The sequence below is a fragment of the Fukomys damarensis genome, unplaced genomic scaffold (genome assembly GCF_012274545.1).
Source record: "Fukomys damarensis isolate Sample0158 unplaced genomic scaffold, DMR_v1.0_HiC HiC_scaffold_37, whole genome shotgun sequence".
Taxonomy (NCBI): Eukaryota; Metazoa; Chordata; class Mammalia; order Rodentia; family Bathyergidae; genus Fukomys; species Fukomys damarensis.
In genome coordinates this window covers 71742919-71762581 of record NW_022900949.1, presented here as the reverse complement: position 1 = coordinate 71762581, position 19663 = coordinate 71742919, and the positions used below count along the sequence as shown (strand labels likewise).

The window sequence follows — 19663 nt, the reverse complement described above, 5'->3', positions numbered from 1 at the left end:
GGCAGTTATTGACAAATATGCTGCTTTTCTATATGTTATAAACTTAACGTAAGCAGAATGTTTTTAAAAATTTCTCTTAAAACCAGTTATACAAATTATATCTTTATTTTCATATAATCATCTGCAGACTTATTTTATGCTACTGTCTTCAATTGCATATGACAAAAAGAATTAGGTGTAGTGGAACATATTTTTAATCCTAGCAATCTGGGAGGCTCATGCAAAAAAAAAAATCACAAATTCCAGTTCTGCCTGGCCAACTTAGTGCGACGCTGTCTCAACAGAAAGTAAAAATATCTGTAGACGCAGCTCAAAGTAATGGTCCTGGAATCAATAAAAAATCATAAATCATAAAAAAATGCTACAATTTAAATATATTCACAATATATTTTTCTTTATGAAATTCCCATATCATCTTTTTTGACTAAATATCATTCTCATACTTTAGTTCTGAGCACAGTTTTTGAAATTTTTTTCCTAATTAAGTTCAGTGTGTAAATTGACGTGGAGAGTTTTTATTGACTGCTTTTATTTCTTTGGGCTTCATTTTCATCTTTCTTTAGAGGTTGCATAATTTGTAGGAAAAAATGTTGCATAATTTATTGCATAATTGTTGAAAACTAGTTACTTTAATAACAATATAACAAATCTTTTAATTATATTTGTCTCTTTCCCAGGGTTTATTATAATGTTTGTTTTGCTCTTTGCTTGTTGAATTTCTTGAATTTATTAGCATCTTTACTCTGTGATATATGTGACCACTGATATCCACTCATTTAGCTTGCTCAGAGATCATCTGTTGAATGGACTGTTTCCAGTAAATGCTCTCAACAATCCTGGAAGCTATTTACAGCCTAGGCATAGTTTCTTCTCCTCACTTCCACAGTCTGAAGGTCAGCCAAAAGTGATATTTTTGTTGGATTTCTTCTGGGTGTGTGTACAGTTCTGCATGTATTTTCCTACACATATCTTTCCTTCTAGATTTCCAGGAACATATCAAAACTTTTAATATACCCTTATGGATATGTCCAGCTTTTTCTTTAAAAAGATTTTAGTCAGCTTCTTATATGCCCCAACTGTTACTATTGCCTCGATCAGTTTTTAATGACTGTCACTGATTGTTTTCAGAAACTGTCTTTTCCCATTAATAGAGCACAGTCAGAGAAAATACAACACAATCTCTGTCAGCGGGCTTTCAGGGAGCTTCAAGACCAATCGGTTAGGGAGAATCATCCTCTGAGGATGACTGAATATTTTGAAATTTTGATGTTTGAGAAATACTAGAAACAGATTGTTTACCCACTTCTTTGAACTTCTATCCAGGGTACATTGCATGTTCTGTTTTTAGTGTCTTTGGTAAACTCAATTAGCTAAAAGCTTGTCAAATCATCAAGTTATGGTTACCTTTTGCTTAAAAATATTCTTCAGTATTTTTCATTCTTATCACAATATATTGAAGAAATAAGTGACCAAGCCATGACTTCAACACTTTGCATGGAAATCTCACCTCAAATCTAAGTAAATGCTTGCAAATTCCTTTCTTCAAGTAAATGTAGGACACAATTAAGGTAAATATTCTGTAATTATATACAACAATTACCTTTCTTCATCTTTCCAATAACATTTGCATTATTTTCTTCTGACTTACAAACAGTAATGTTAAAAGCCATATTTCTACTAACAGTTTCCTGAAGTAATAATCCAGGTGTTTTCTATTGTTCTTTTCAAAATTCTCAGCTGTCACCTCTTACCAATTTCAAAGTCATAACAAACTTTTAGGTGGTTATTATCATGGGAACATCTTACTTGCTGGGAACAAAATCTGTATAAATTTTATATTGCTGCAATAACAAATCACCCCACACTTAGTAGTATAAACTACATACATTTATTATACTATAGTTATGAAAGTCAGAAGTCTAAAGTTCATTAGTTTTGCTCTTGATGGGTTTTGGGCAATAATATTTGTTTGTTTGTTTTGTTTTTGCCCTTCCAGTATGAGGCAGCCTACATTCTTTGGCTTCTTCAACCTTCAAAGTTAAGAGTATAGTATTTTTTTTCTTTTACTTTCTACCTTTCCTCCTAAAAGGACAGGTGTAGTACGCGAAACCCACACAGAAAATACAGAAAAATCCCTCATCTCAAGATCTTTGCTTGATTATACCTACATAATTTCTTCTGATATGTAAAGAAATAGAATCATAGCTTTTGTGGCTTATGAAATGTACATCTTTGGTGAGCATCATTTGCCCATTACCTTGTAACTACTGTGCTGCAAGGCTGTTACTTTTCAAGGCTTATGTGAAAGTGGAAATAAGGGATGGGAATAAGGGAAATTGAATGCTGCAAAACACACTTTTGACTGAGATTTCGCTTATTTGGTAGAATAATGAACTTTAAATTATTGTAAATCTTTAGTTAACTTTCACAATTCTGAGAAAGTCGATTTTGACAGTTTTTTCATCAGTGATCTGAAAGCTTTTGTTGAGAAAACCCTTACTCTAAATTAATGTGTGTGTGTGAAATAATCAACATGTAAGGAGGGATCCTTATTTGGAATTAAAAACACATCAAAATATACCATCTACGTGCCTTGGTAATTACACAAATATGTTACATATGATGAATATATTTTTAAAGAACTCTACCTACATATTAACTCCTATAGGTTTCAATAAGCGTACTTTTTTTACATATCAAAATATTAATATTGCATATATTTTAAATGTTTAATTTATATACATTTATTGGTTTTTAAAGACATGCCATCAAAAGTTATAATGCAATCATGCTGAGTAAACCGGAGATCTTTTATACTTCCTCGAAGAATCTCCACTTAAATTATTGCCCTCTTCATGATTGTCTTTAGTTCGATAAAGTAATGAATTACTTCCAGTAGATCTAAAATACAAATGCTGTTTTGAAGTGTCACAACTTGAATGATTTTTAAGTAACAGGACTTCAAAGGACAGTAATAATTGTTCAGTTATATAAAGTACTTCATCTGAGCCCTCAGAGAAACTAATCATGTCGTATTAGGCTTTCATCAAACATGTAGGTTTATTAATTCTGGAAGAAAATTTTGACCCTATGAGATCACATACATAAAAAATAGCTTATCTTTAGGAAGAATTTACAATTGGTTGAATGGAGCAATTAATAGATCATTCCTAGTTCAACTTTCATTTCAGTTTTACAGAGCAATTATATAAACCTTGTGGCGGCCCAGCCATCACAACACGAATGTACCTGAGTTGGGGAGTGAAGATTGAGAAAGGAAAGAACACTCACACCTGAGTGGAGACCAAGAGAAGTCTGGTCTATTTCTACAGAAACAGCTTTCCTTAAAGGCACATTAACAGGAAGCATCAAGCAATCATCTCCATCATTTCTTACGCAAAAACAGGAATTCCTGATTTCTACAGATACCACCAAATCTTTGGCTATCTCTTTGAGTTCCTCCCATCGCAGGGTCAAAGAACAAATAAGCTTAACAAACAGAGTCCTTGAAAGGTAACAAATGTTACATAGCTTGTATCAATGCCTTCATTGTAGAGGAAGAAGTTTCCTTTCAAATGTCAAATGCCAGAGAGCCACGGTGGGCTCCCACAAAACCTCTAAGATGGTGCTGTGATTTCTTAATGGGAGTCTAGAAAGCAAAGATTTCCAAAGAGGAATAGAAGAGCAGTTGGGAAGCATCATGGAATGGAAGTGGGGAGGACAGTTGGAGAAAATGTAACAGGGTACAAAAGAGGAGGCCTACACAGGGGCAGATGTATGTTTTATACACCTTGCTAATTATAAGTCAGAAAAGAAGATGAGGTTGGAGGCTTCCTTACTCTGTAACTATGGCATTTGTTTCCTGCCTGTATGAGATGCTCAGAGATTTATTCTAAACTTATAAATCAAGCTATCCTGTACAAAAAGACTTTCTCCCATACCAGACTGGCAGCAGTGAATCATCAGTAAATTTTTGGCTCCTTTTGTCTGAAGATCATAGTTTTCTGGTATGAATTACAAAATCTATATTTTTTTGGTCCTGAAGAGGTCCATAGATATAAACACCAGCATTTGGAACACAACAGTCCAAAGTGTGGACTGAGTATAAAATGATTACCTCAGAGACTGGTTTGAAGAGGCTTAGTCATCTACCTGGTTGACAATACACCATCTCTCAGAGTCACTGTAAGGAAGTGTCTAAGATATCTGGGCAGATCCAAGCAGCTACACAATAAACATTCTATTCAGAACCCCAAGGGCAATTAGTTCTATGAGTCCTTGCTCATAATGTTGTAAAAAGCTGCTAACTTCTCAGGTCACCTGGAATTGGAGGCAGAGGCTCGACAAGGAGTGCCAAACACTACACGGGCTAAGTGTGAATAAATGACCATGTTGCGGACACTTCTCATTGACATACTGATTTCCAAAGGTCCTACTACTCTTTGTTGACTAATGAATAGGGAAACAATTTAAAACATTGCACTGTGGACAGGATGGTTGAAGAGCACTGCCTGTTGTCTCCTGAGGTACCAGCTTCCTTTTTTTTTTTTTTTTTTTTAATGTATGTGAGACAATTCTATTGAGAAGTCTCCCTTTCACATAAAAAGACTAAATAGGATGTAAATTAGAACATTATATTTCATAACAGGCTCTGGGCAAAGGAAAATATAAAGACTTTAGTATCTAAACATGGGAGCCAAAAAATTCCAAACAGAAGAGCAACGTTAATACATGAGGACTAGGAAAGCAAAACAAAACAAAACAAAACAAACAAGATGACAGTGAGCTTCCACTTAATCTGAGCCAGTCTGCCAACCTTGGCTATGATTGGTACAATACTCTTGGATATCTGCAACTCTCCCTCCATCACACATACTGGACCAAAGAACTTAGATTTTGATGAAGAAATGTGTGTATTGAAGGTAATGTCTATCTAGCCCATGATGTCAGTGCAGCGCCTGTAAGATATTTCCTGCGAATAGGACAGAGATTTAGCACCCCATAGCCTCAGCTCTTCAGACAACACTAAAGCCCACTGACATTAACGGAGGGAAAAAGCACTGGACAGAAGATGCTATTGAGTGAAAGATGAACCTCAGATGGCTAACTTCTCCATGGAGAAAAGAAACAAGGCTAACTAGGTTACAGGAAACAGGAATTTTATAAAAATTGAGTAGCTGAGTAGCATGCTGAAAATCCCTCCTGCAGATGGGGCCAAAAAGAGCAAAAGATCCATGTCCTATTGACTGCCAGTAACTTTCATAACAATTTGTAGGAAACTGACTGAAATAAGCGATTAAAAGAGATATTGAGACTACCTCACTCCAAACAAAAGTATATGCATAGTTTTGAAAAAAAGACATATTCCCTCACACATATCTTCAGTCAAAACTGTTTTTTAAATTTTAAATTCTTTCAATTACTGAAAATAATAGGCCATGTTTCCTACATTTATCAAAATTATGAGATTATATAGATATCTCAAAAACTGGAATTGTAAAAGATTAATATTTGTACTATGGGTTTTATCATTAACTAAGAGATATTCCAGCATTTTTCTTATCTAAATATGGTACTTTAAGGTTTTTTTTCTAGTTATAAAATTCTGTGTCTTAGATATATTCTCAAATGTTCATTTTTGAAGATTGAAGGGACTTCAAGATGTTCAAGGTTTGGTATGCAGAAATCAAGCTGAGTTAAGGTTAGGTATTCAAAATTTAGGACAAAATTTTAAGCAAAAAAATTTTGGAAAATCAAAATTAGAAAAGCTAGATAACTTTGAATTTATTAAAAATAAACTAAAAATTAATAATTATTTCAATCAGATGTAAAAACTGAAATTTATCACAGATATACAGCAGTAGTATAAGAGAACATGTATATCTTTGATGTAGAATAGACTAGATTAGAGGTGTCAAACACAAGAATGAAAATTTAATCCTTCCTAAATTATCTGTTGATACATTACCTGCATCATCTTAAATTCATAGAAATGTTTACAAATTTGTGTTATCTGTCTGGGGAAAAGGGAGAATTAGTAGAACCTGAACCATATAACTAACAAAAATGATGGCCAAACATGCTTATCCAATCTAAACAAGCACAAAAACAGGGAATAGTTACTCTAATTCTAAAGATAAGAAAACCAAAGTTTAGAGATGCTTCATTGAGTGTTTTGCTTATATTCACACAGATACAAAGATTAGAAGACTGATGTCAAGTTTTAATCCAATTTGGATTTAAAAATAAAAATTACTTTCACCTATTTCTTATATCTGATGATATGATTGAATTTAATAATCTACAACTTACACTTCCCAAAGGATGGATGAAGTCAATTCTTTAAGAGACTCTATTACATTGGCTTCACAAATAATCTTCCAGAGTCAACTCCTACACAATGTAGGAGCAAAATAACAGGTTTCTAACCTATACAATGCAACAGAAAACTGCTACAAATGAAGAAGGAATGAAAAGTGAATAATCCTGTAGATATATTGGGCATTGGAAAACTATACTACATTTGACTTTGAGACACTGTAGTCTTGGGTGGTGCCACCGGATGGGAAGCAGTCTGATCCCTTGGCAGCCTTCCACAAAATTTTCTTCTACAATTTTACTGCTTGAGAAGATCTACATTATTTTACATCCTGGGACAATATAGAACTGACAGTGAATGATAAGAATTAATTTTTTGCTTAAGGGTATGATTACTTCAGTAATGCATACATACAGCTTCAACAAGATAAGAAAAAGCATGTTTTTCAATTTCTTGACACACCCAGATTTTCAAACTTAAAATCCCAGTGTCCTCTTGCTTTTGTGAAAGAAATGGTAAATATTGGTCATAAAAACATGAACTATGTTAAATCTAGAGCATCAGTCCTCCCGGTATGAGTGTCTACCTGTCAAATTTACAGAGGGGAAGGTCAAATGTTTCAAATGTTATCTTGAATTTTAACTCACATACAACCTGTCATAAAAAACACTTAGCTACAATATACAAGCTCCTTAGTGTTTTGATAGCCTTCCCCCTGCCTATATTATTATTGCTGTGCAGCTAGTACTTATTAAAAATTGTGGGAAGGGTACGGGAAAGGTAATAAGGGGAAAGAAAAAATATGAGAAAATGAAAAAATGGAAATAAAGTGTTCGTAAATGGGAAGGGGAGGAGGAGGTGAAGGGAGGGCAGGGACAAGGGGAAAAAATGAGAACCAAGACCTGTCATGTAAAGGTACAAGATCCCAACAATGAATGTAATTGTACTGTAGACCTAAATAAAATAAATTCAATAAAAATTCAACATCATATATCTTAATCCATATTATAATTGTAATTTGTTGGGTATATGGAAAAAATGCCACTTGAAAAGTGAAAATGAAAGAAACTGTTCCAGGAATGTTCCAGCAATAAAGGTTAATTTTTAGGTCACATCACATGATTATCTCTGGGAACTCCAGGCCCTGTAGATTGTTCTGCCCAATGTATCCCACAAATTAAAAATGACTAACATATGCTGTTCATCCAAGTCCTTGCTAATGAATTCTGACTCAGAAAACACACAGCATTTACCTGCCTATGGTAAAAAAACCATTCCTTATTGCAAGACATTCTGGGAAGGAAAATTAAACAGACTTTAACAGTGCTTATTTGTTCATGCTTACTCTTGAGTTTCCTTAAGTCTTTAACTTTAGTCTAGTGAGAAAGAGTATCTGTTGGCAAAACTATTGCAGAATAAAATTTCAGCCCTCATTTTCTTCTAACTTTTAGAATTTTAATAATTACATAATCATTTGAATATTAAAAGCAGCGTTTCATAATCTCTCATACAAAATGTTAACTAATCTTTGTATTAACTAACCTTTTGGTTAAGGAAAAGGGAATGCAGAGTAGCAGACGATAGTTATAGGTACCAATTATGACCATGTCACCGACTGCAGATGTAAGGACTGCATTGCTAAGAGTATTATTTTCTTTATTTTGCTATGTATATTTTCTCTCCACCCTCACTCTTCAGCACTGGAGATTGAACCCAGGACTTTGCACATGCTGAGCAAGATCTCTGCCACTGAACTAAATCCTCAGTACTTTTTATTTTATTCATTTAACAGGTTATCACTAAGTTGCCTATGCTGGCCTTGAATGTGAAATCTTCCCGTTAGAGCATGCTGAATAGCTGGGATTATAGCCATGCATCTGCACTGATAGCTAACTTTATAGTTAGTTTGACTGGCTACAGAGTGCTCAGATTAAACCTTACACCATATGTATGGGTGTATGTACAAGGGTATTTGAATCTGTGAACAGAGTAACTAGATTTCACTTCCTTGTACAGGAAGGCTTAGTCTACTCTTTTGAAAGCCTGAGCAGAAGAAAATGGTGAAGAAAGAGATTTTTAACTCTTCCTGCCATGCTGCTTTGCATTTCTGCTTTCACTGCTGTTGGGTCTCAGGCCTTCACACTTAAATCGGAACCTGTACCATTGGGTTTCCCTGGCTCTTAGAACTTTGAACTCACTATGAATTACACAACTGGATTTTTTGGGTCTCCAGTGTACAGAATGCTTACTATGGAGCTTTTGTCATACAATAATAAATTAAAAAATTATATGAGCCAATTACGTAGGCTGGGCATTGTAACACAGGCCTGTAATTCTAGCATTCTCAGAGACTAATGCAGGAGAATCACAAGTTTGAGTTTAGCCTGGGGAACTTTATGCCTTAACAAGGTCCTGCCTCAAAATACAACATAAAAAATGACTGGAAATATAGCATAGTGTAAAGACACTGGGTACCACTCGGGGGGGAGTAATGTTAGGGTTATTTTCTCATCTCTTTGTGTTGTGTATTTTCTTTGCTGTCTTATTCTCTTATTTTGTAATATAAGATGACATATACTATATCCTAGGTACTGCTCTTCTAGAGACCCCTATCTAACAGAATGCATCTATTCATGACAGCACACCTTAATGGAAAAAATGATTGGGCTATGATCTAGACAAACTAATTTACTTAAATTAACATGATTTACTTAACATGAGTCAACTAAGTTGATTCCACAGCTTTTACTGAAAAATAAATGCCAGAAAGACTTCAGGGAAAGAGAAAGCTGCACCAAAAGGAAAAAAATTATAAGTAAAGTCACATTATGTTGTACCATTGGAATCATTAGTACCATTATATTGTACTTTTGGAATCATTAGTACTCCAGGGAAAATGCAGATTTTGCGGGGGTGGTACTGGGGCTCGAACTTAGGACTGAGGCAGGTGGCAGATTCACTGAGCTAAATCCCTGGCTCAAAAAATGCAGCATTTTAAATCACAATGGATTATTATACACTTTTTCCTAACTCTAACTAACTTTTCAGTGAGAATTTTGCAGGAAATTTAGACAGTTTTCGTACACATTTTAACACTGCCTTGTTAAAGTCTTTCTAACAGAAATCCTAAGTCCTTGTTGCTATTCTGGGCTCTTTGATAATTATAAACCTCTCCTACCAAGGAAGAGGGAAAAACTGCATAGGATACCCATTTCTGGCTTTGCAATTTATATTACAGTTGTTAAACAACATTTATAGGAAGCTATTGATTTTGTCTGTGCTCCTCCATGATGTCCTAATATCAAATCATTCGTGATAAAGTTTCATGTCACTAAACTGAATCTCCTTTACCCTATCTTCCAAGAAATTGGGACAGGCATGATAGTGAAATTTTTAACAAGGCCAATTTATCCCAGCATAATAAGGAAGCCCTCTCTTCTTTAAACTTTAAGTAATCTGAAGTTACCTGATGTTAACTAATTTATTTTTATAATGTTGTTTTCTTGTTCCCACTTTAGCTGCTTTATAAAAAACAACTTAGATCAAGCTCAGTGTAGCATCTCTCTAGTTTTAGATGAGAAAGTGTCCTATTCATGAATATCTAATAAAAGTAAATTAGATAATTTGATTAAACTTCTTAAAATTCTGTCTTTTTATAAATCTTAACCATTTTGTTCCACTTCCTTTGGTTCTAAGCTTTCTATTTAATTGCTTTCAGAAAATATTAATGTACAATCTAGAACCCAAATAAAAGTATACCTAACTTTGTAAGATCCTAAAACTGTTGTCGGTATAAAGTTGCCATCAACTAGATTTATGCTACTTATCTGAATTCACTTGTTAATTGCTGTAGAAAAAAATAATCGACCATTCTCACTCACCTGAAACAAACCAATTTACATTCTTCTCAAGCCCCCAGATAGCAATATGTGTTCTGAATTGTTTTTGCAAAACCCTAACGCTGTACAAACAATCACCAGAATTCTAGATCTTAAGGTTCCTACCGATAAGAAAGAGACAGTATGTTGGGGAGGAGAGGAATTGAGAGCTGGCTAGAGAGGTGATAACATTTGTGGAGGTGAGTCACAAATCAAGGAATTTCTAGGTTATTCAGGTTATGTTTTTAGGTAAATTGCATATATAAAAATGCTTTAGTTAACATCCAAAGAGGAAAAACACATCTATTACAGTGGTTCTGATAACAGGCAGATCAAGAGTACTTGCATTTCCTGGACACAGCCAGGAAAAGAGGGACATTTGCGTTTACCAGCTCACAAGCCTATAAAATGTGAGTCAGAAGTGCTTTGATTGAGGGACAGGTAGAAGGGACTCCTTCTACATAAAGGAATTAAGGACTGCATATTATTGTGAGATATGCATGCCCATGGTTATGGCAGCATAATTCACAGGCGCTAACTCTGGAGACAGCCTAGACACCAGTCAACAGATGGCACGTACACACAATGAAATATTGCTCAACCGTAAAAATGAAACAGGGTCATTTGTGGAAATATGGATTGAACTAGAAACCATCATCTTAAAGATTAGCAGGCTCTGAAAGTTAAATATGTGATTTCTCTTAAATGAAAAACCTAAAAATGCATTAATTAATAAGTAATGAAATTACAAAAAAAATTTTAAGGGTGACAAGAAACCAGGAGGTAGAATTCTGGAGACAGAGAAGGAAACAAGCAATATAAGAGAGGCAAGGGAGGAGTTAATGGAATTGAAATTAAATAAGATCTATTAAATGCACTGCCAACTTCCCAAAACAAACCCCACCTATGTTCAAGGTTAATCTGTTAATAAGATTTTTAAAAAATTAAAATTCTGTGTTAGGCTGAAAGAAAATAACAAAAATTATGATTAGAATCAGTTTGGGAAGCTGGGTGTAGTGGTGTATGCCTGAAATCCCAGCACACAGGAGGCTGAGGCAGAAGGATTGCCATGAGTTTGAGGCCAGTTTAGGCTATGCACTAGTTCATGGCCAGTCTGAACTGCATAGCAAGACCCTGTCTCAAAGAAAGAAAGAAAGAAAGAAAAAGAAAGAAAGAGTCAATCTAAGATAACATCTAGTAGTATTTCACAGAAAATCTTGAATTAAAATTTAGGCCATTTCTAGCAAAAAGACTATAGTAGCCAGTATTCTGCAACAGTAACAAAACAGAAACAAACAAAAAATTGGTGTTCAAGGTGAGTTATTTTCATTTGACTAATGCATTATTCCTAAAAGCTTTTCTAGACAACCCACTGCCCCCTTATAAACTTGAATTCTTTCTTTTCTTTACTTATAAGTAAATAAACTAAACTTGTAAAAATAAGATGGTACTTAATGTTATACAGCTTACTAATTAAGTGAATTAAAATAACTCATGATTTTAAAATGAAGTTCTTTACACTCCTGTTTATTGAAAACAAAAAGAAGACATTCTCTCAAATTGCCAATTTTCAGTCAAATTTGTTAAAGACTGTCTTTAAGGTTGCTCTCTTATGTAAGACCAAAAAGGGTTGAATTTCAATTTAGTATATAATGGCTATGTACTGTTTACTTGGGCACATGAAAACAAAATTTGCAAAAAGAAAAGAACAATTACTAGTGACAATTAACAATGTACTTTTTCTTTTAAATTTAGCACTATTCAAGGAAGCCCTATAGGATGTATATACATAGATACATACACAGAAATGTGTGGCACACTCAATATACAACTATATAAATGTTCTAGTGCTGTAGTATAAAGGCTGAGTTCTGTTTTTCAAGGAATACTTATGAATGCACACACAGAGCATACAAATCATTTCAGACAAGAGAAAAAAATTAGAAAGACAGACAGTTAAAACAGTTCTATATGTTCCAATATACTATAATTAAATATATTATACACATGTGCATATGTAACAATATAAGTGTATTGTATATTTTTAAATATATTAAATATTATGAGAAAAATAATGGTGCCATAAAGTATGTCAAAGCAGATAGGCCATGCACTTATGGATGTGTGATGGGTGGGGCTTTATGTACAGAGAGAACCTCACAGTTAGAAGTTGTAAGGTGAGAAACACCTTGGCTGATTCAAGGACATGAAATACCAGTGAAATCACAGAGTGGAACAGGGAAGGATCCTCAGAGCTGAGGGTGAGAGGTGCGCGGGGCCAGTTCACGTGCTTTTACTGTCCCTACCTGGAAGCTAAGCCTTACACTTCCTGATCTACAACTGACCTTTCTATATATGCCATTGTTTCTTATCTCACTGCAAAAACCCACGCATTTCATTTTGAAACTGTTAGAAATGTTAGAGTGATATAAAGAAAAAATTCTGTTATTAGGGAAGTTCAGAAAGGACAAAGCCCTTGAATTGCTCACTGAGCAAGAGTCACACATACTAACCGTGTACCTGCATTTGTTAAAACAGAAGACGATGTGGGCTGGGGATTTAGCTCAGTGGTTCCGGTGCCTCCCTTGCAAGCACAAGGACCGGAGTTCGATCCCCGGTACCAAAAAACAAACAAACAAACAACAAACAAAAAAACCCCACACAAACCAGAAGACGATGGCTTCTTGTCCTGGAATTGAGACGAGGCCGTGCTCTAACCAGCAGGAATAACAGCACCTAGGGAAAACAGGGAACCTGCGGGTGAGCTGAGAGGAACAATGTCAAATATTTGAAATAATAAAAGCCGGCTTTCACTAATTCCTTACATGAATTATAAAATAATTCTCCATTTTAACTCTTGTAGCTGTTGTAATAGTCACACAATTTCAGAGATGAGTCCACTGAAGGAAACTAGATGAAGAAATGGACTGAGATTCCACGGTTGTGAAGTCCTGGAGGCAGGATGCCGTCTGCCCATCTCTCTTTGTTGTTCCTCTGATATTCTAGAATGCTGAGCATGGATTGAGTGGGGCTGCCGTGGACAGGTTCACCCCACGGAGGCTGTGCTCTGGGGCCTAGCACCCTGCAGGGGATGTCTTCCCCTCAGCCACAGGGTTGCTACACACAGGTGTCCCACCGCCTCCAGAGGGAGACAGCGAAGACACAGCCGGAGGGGCCTCGCAGACCTGGTGCTCCAGTTTCCCTTGGCCGGATGCTGGTTTTTCATCAGAGCCTAACTCCCCTGTCCCTCCTTGTTGCTGAAGGGAGGCCAAGCCCCAGGCCGGACTTCTGCCGGATGCTGCGACCTCATTTCAACTCCTTCCTTTTCTTTGGTCCTTTGAGAGGCTCCTGAAATGTTTGCCCTGTGCTGAAAGGCACTGATGAACTGGAATGTGGACACTACTGGGAAAATCATTAATGGGAGAAGGTGGTGCTGCTTGGTGGAGTTGTCTGCAAGACGCTCCCGTTATTCTGCCCTTGACACTTATCCCTAGAAGCCAGAGACTTCTCATGCAGAGAAGCAGAGGATGGCTGCTCCGTGTCCTGTCCAGTCTTTTATTGGTTATATTACATGGGAGAAACAGGATAGGGTGTGCCTGTTCTACTTAACTAGGTGTGGGTGCTTCTTCATTTTTAAAATTCTGCTATTCATTTTATATTATTTTGCCTATCACTTATGTTCGTATACTTACTATGAACATTGTGGTCTGTACATCCAAAGTTGTGCTTAGTGAGGAGTAATTTCAGCTTGTGGACATTTTAGATATGAGACATGGATCACTGTACTTTAGGATCCTTACTTCGGATGAAAATCACACATAAAGAAGGAGATCCAGTGAACCTACTGAATAACTTTTAAAATATTTCAAAGTGATTTCTTAATAATGCTCAGATTACCTTAGCAATATTTAAAGCAGTTTCTCAGTGTAAAAATTCATTAAAATGAATGTGTGGAGATATCTTCTTTATAATTCTCAAACTGAAAAGTAGCGGTGAAATATATTAACTTAAAACAAAAGTGAATGTTAGTCAATCTTAGTATCAAACTAACTGAATTTACAGTGACTTACAATATTTCAAAATGAATTGTAGTTGGAATCTGCACAATACACCACTTCTTTCTACTAATGTTTCATTCTTGTAAGTCCGAAGAGATAGTAGGGTCTTAAACTCACCTTACTGAATATGGGAATCCTGAAAAATATTAAGAGATTAAAATGTGGTGATGGAAGAAGTCTGCATATTTTTATTAAAACAACAAAAAGTCTGTTGAGCACTTTTGTAGGCAAGGTCTTGATCTGAGTACTGGAAAGAGTGTGTACCCTTGGGGAGAAAAGGGAAGGAAGGGGAGAAGGAAGAAGGGGAGGGGAGAGAGGGAGAGAAAGAGAGCAAGAGGCAGAGAGTATACTTAATCCACTGAGTTATATCCCAGTTTTAGAGATGATGGACTTTTTGCCGAGTTAAAAAATGTGGGCACAACTAGTGGAATTATAGAATTGAAGCAATGGTTTGCATCTAAGTCCAATATTCCTAAACCCTATCATATGTTGCCTTGTGGCTCTAATGATGCCAAATATATTCATTTACAAGATTTATTTTTAAACAGTAGTGTATGCAATGGGCTATTCAATACTTATGATGAATTTAAATAAATTCTTTGTTAACATTTCAAGTTATTTGTTGATGTCTGTATACATTTTATAATTACAATAAGTAATAGCTGTTGATTGTTTATTGCACATTTTATTGTACTGTATCTGTTGTGTTTTCTGAATTGAAATAGTTGTCTGAAATAGTTTAAATATTGCCTCTCAAATAATAAGGTTTACTCATTTGTTCTTTGTTTATTTCACTGAATCTTTGAAAACTTTACTGATTAGCACTAACATTAGAAGGTATATTGCATTGTATCTTAATTGCAAAAAGTCTGCATGTTTCCGATGTTTTATAATTATGTACGATGCCTTCCTGTAGTTTTTATCATATTCTAAGGTCATTTTGTAAGAAATATTACCTAGTAGGCACTAGAGGACTAATAGAGCTTTCTGAAATCATTATTTTTGAATATAATATATTAAAATTGGAAAATTTCCATTATTTTCATATGTAGAAACCCAAATAATTTTCAGAATAAATGTTATCTTTAGCAGGCATCTATATGTACTAAGGAAATTGGGTGCTGAAAATGAAACTTTCAATTTTTTCCTCATAAAATTCTTGACACTTAGTATTAAGGTAAACTGTTTCCCTCTTCTAATAAGTACATTCTTTCTCCACTTAAATAACTATATTAATTAAAAGGTTTTTAAGCTAAAAAACAGAGCAGTCATTTATTTCTAATGCTATTTTAGAAAAATCTTCAATGTTTTTCTTCATGAAAATGACTATAACTATTTCAGAAAACGTTATATGGCAAATAAGACAAAGCACAGAAATATAGAAGAGCAGTTTTATCCACAAATTAATTTTGTCTTTTGCTTTATATAGACTGTGTTGGAAATAAGGAAAAAGGAAGGCAATATCCACATGATATTCCTTATCTTTGGTGTCATACTAAGGTATGAAAGTTAAGCTCAATTGTCAAGTTGGCTGGCTTGAGAGCACTCTACAGGATGTGTTCGGGTGTGTCATGGAAGCAGTCCTTTAGGTATTATATCTGACCCCTGGTCCTCTCCTCTCTGGCACTCACCTGTTCTGTCTTCGAGTTCCTGTGATGTGAGCAGTTTTGTTCCACCATGCACATCTGCTGATTTTTACCTGGATCTGGCCAGGTAAGTAATGTTACCTCTAAAACCACAAGACAAATTAGACCTTTGTTCTTGGAAGTTGCAAGTGTCAGGTATTTTGTCCAGCAACTGGAATACTTACTGATACAGCAAATCTGTACTAGAGGAGTGGGGTCATTGCTGTGCTTCTACGTGGCCAGTGGTTCAGAAGTCCTCGGAAATGATCGGGGGAAGAGGAGTTTGGAGAGGTTTGGTGATTTGGAGCAGAGAAGCCTAAGATGTTTTACACAGAGATTAATGCTCAATTCTAGTCAGAGCTCATATTACTCATTGTAAGAAGTCTGCATGTTTCCAATGTTTCATACTTATGTAGAATGCTTAAAGAAGTGTGGATATAGAGGTGAGGATCATGAGGTTTTTAGATTGGATTGAAGACTCTGTGGGGACTTGGACTCCGAAAAAAAAAAAACCTCTATATTTTCCCCAAGTTCTAAGAATTTACTTGAGGCTGAATTTAAAAGTGGTTTGCTAATTGGTCCAGTGGAGGAAATTTTAAGGCAGCCTAACTTTCAGGCTGAAGCACAGGTACTGGTAGCTGCTATTAGCCAGAGACCACAAGAATCAGGAGGGAAAAGCAGAGAATAATGATTTGAAAAACTCAAATTTTGGCCTGCAAAGAACCACATGTAAATTTGAGCCAAAGGAGTTATGGATAATAGAATAACACCATAAACCATAATAATAACACCAAGGTCTTTGAACTGGAACAAAAGAAAGAAACCTTGAAGACATTCTAAGAATCAACAAGACCTCACCTATTGAAAGCTATAGGGTATAAGAGTGTAAATCAGTCACTTGAGAGGAGAGCCCATGGGCACCCTGCTCAGAAGGATCACTTAAGGAACTGGTTTCCCGGATTTCATTTCACCGTGATCAACCATCCAGTCATTCATACACTGCTACTACTTCGTGAGCTGTCAGTAGGCCACGGCATCATGCACATGATGCTGCTTTATTCAGGCACACAGAATGCATGTGTTGAGTATACAGATTTCTACCCAGATTTCCAAGGAAGGCCTCCAAGGCCAGGCAGTGTATCCCTCAGAGGTGCATACATGAAGCTGTAGGGATGAGGCCAAAAGTGAAGTAGGAACCCTAGGAAGTTGGAGACATAAGGATTATGGAACATGTGCCAAGGAAAGCTGCAGACCATGAGGAGAGAAGAGCTAGCTGGAGAGACAGGCTGTGTGGGCTGCAACCCTTGTATATGAGTGGGTCCACTCAATCCTTAGAAATTCATATCTTACCACCATGTACTCAGCATGCTCAATATAGAATTATGAGACTAATGTTGGCCTTGATAAGTTTTTGTTTTGCTTTGGTTCCTTTGATTGTTTTCTATCCCATTATACCTCCTTTTATTGGAAGGGGAACGTTTACTCTGCTATGCTACCTTGGGATTATATAACTATTTATTTATTTGTTTGTTTGTTTCTTTTTTTGAGACAGGGTCTCACTATGTAGTTCAGACTGCCCTGGAACCAGCCCAGGCTCGTCTCGAACTCCCAGCAATCCTCCTGCCTCAGCCTCCCAAGTGCTGGGATTATAGGCATGCCTCACCATGCCCAGTTTATAACTTTTTAAAAATTAATTTATTTGGTACATCTAAGGTATACAAGATAATGACATTCAGTGTTGAAAATTTTCATGTTTAAGTAATCAGTCTTGGTTCTTATTTTTTTCTCATCCCCCTGCCTTCCCGTCAATCTCTCCTTTCCTCCCTATCTACAAAACCTGTTTCCATTTTTTAAATTTACTCATACTAATTCCATTCCCTTCATTCCTTTCCCCTACCCCTTCCATTTCCCCTTCCCCTTTGCCCCTTTTCTTCCTATTTCATGTTGGAGTCTCCTTCTAGAGGAGGGGGCTTGGGGAGACGGCCTCGGAGACAGTGAATGACCAAAAGCTGATGGCTAATGGCAAAGTTTATTTGTCACCCACGGTCTTTATAGTAGTTTCAAAGCCACAAACAAATGCATGATCACAGTGGTTTGATGATGAACAACAGTTATGAGCAGTAATTAACAGCAATCATAATCAGATACACATTGTTCAAACTAAAGACATAACATCTAGATAGAACATCTGTTTATGACTAAAAGGGAGTGTAAACCGGAAGCAGGAACAAAGAAGAGATTAGGGGATTATTTGAGGGTTGAGGAACTTGGCCCCATCACGTCGCCTTTGGGATATGTGTGCCCGGTGAGAACCAGCATTCTGGGACTCGGGGTCAGCGCTTCGGCCATTTGTCCTGTCATGCCCCAACAATTTCACATTCTATTATACCTTTTAGTTCTCATCTACACTTTGTTTCTCACACTAGAGAAATTGTTTGGTATTTACACATTTGCCTATTTATTTCACTTGAGTATCTCCCACTGTGCATCCATTTTGCTATAAATGTCTCTAATTTCTCATTTTTTATGTCTGAGTAGCACTCCATTTTATTTTTAAAAATCCACCTTTTTAAATTCAGTATCCAGTTGATGGGCAATTGGGTTGCTTCCAAGTTTAGCTATTACAAATTGTGCTGTTATGAACATGGTGCACATATATCCCTGTAGTATGATTCTTTGAATGCTTTGGATAAGATACTCAGCCAGGAAATAGCTGGGTCAAATGGGAATTCCAAACCTAATTCTTTTAGTTATCTCTATACTGATTTCCACACTGTTTACACCAGCCTACACTCCCACCAGCATTGGAGCAGTGTTCCTCTTTCTCTGCAGCCCCTTCAGCATTTGGTATTGGTTGATTTCATGATAGCAGCCATTCTTTCTGGGGTACAGTAGAATCTCAGCATTGTTTTCATTTGCATCTCTTGAATGACCAGAAAATGTTGAACATTTTTTCATGTTTATTTGCTCTTTTTACTTCTTTGTCTGAGAAATGTCTGTTCATTTCAGATGCCCATTTTTGGAGGTCTAATTTTTTAAAGTTCTTTACATTCTAGTTGACCTTTGTCTGAGGAACAGCTGGAGAAAATTTTTTCCCACACTGTGAGTTGACTCCACACTGTTGGTGGTTTCTCTTGTGGGCAGAAGCTTTTTAATAAGAAGAGATCCCACTTGTTGATTGTTTGTGCTAGTTCACATGCAACTGAGGTTCTGTTCATAAAATCTTTTCCTACTCCAATATCTTCAAGAGTTCTAGGGCCAGGGATCTGGTTCAGTGGTTCCACCACCTGCTTCACAAGTGCAAGGTCCCAGGTTTGATCCTGATACAAAAAAAAAAAAAAAAAAAAAAAAAAAAAAAAAAAAAAAAAGAAAAAAAGAAAAGAAAAGAGTTCGAGTTTTGCCTAACCCCTCTTCCATCCAGTTTAATGATTTTTAAAAATATTTAGATCCTTAATTCATTTTGATTTTAGTTTAATGCATGGTGAGAGATATAGACCTAGATTTAATCTTAGACAGGTTGAAATCCAGTTTTTCCAGTACCATTTATTAAAGAGGCTATCTTTCCTCCAGTGAAAGTGTTTGGCTCCTTTGTTGAAGATGAGGTGGCTATGTCTGTAGTTGTTTCTACATCTTCTATTCTGTTCTACTGGTCCTCAGGTCTGTTTCTTTATCAAAGGTCTGTTTTATCAAAGTAGCTTTGTAGTACAGTTTCAAGTTGGGGATTGTGTTACTCCCTAACTTGTCTCTGTTGCCTAGAAGAACTTTTACTATTCTAGGTCTCTT

The 19663-nt window shown here is 36.0% G+C and overlaps 1 protein-coding gene across 3 annotated transcripts in view; it reads right to left on the bottom strand.

The window, feature by feature from the left end:
- The window catches only part of LOC104863009 (phospholipid scramblase 2), a 38469-nt gene extending 25030 nt beyond the window's left edge, over nucleotides 1-13439 (bottom strand). For 2 of the 3 annotated variants that reach the window (XM_010625263.1, XM_010625264.1), the window contains exons 1-2: nucleotides 13023-13439; nucleotides 12865-12933 (exon numbers count right to left, since the gene is read on the bottom strand). In XM_010625263.1, the coding sequence (XP_010623565.1) occupies nucleotides 12865-12933; nucleotides 13023-13046 (93 nt within the window). In that variant the 5' untranslated portion in view covers nucleotides 13047-13439. Of the gene's footprint in view, nucleotides 1-4117; nucleotides 4211-12864; nucleotides 12934-13022 lie in introns of those variants that run through there. The other variant, XM_010625265.1, reaches the window with a different exon arrangement.
- Between the last annotated feature and the right edge of the window lie 6224 nt (nucleotides 13440-19663).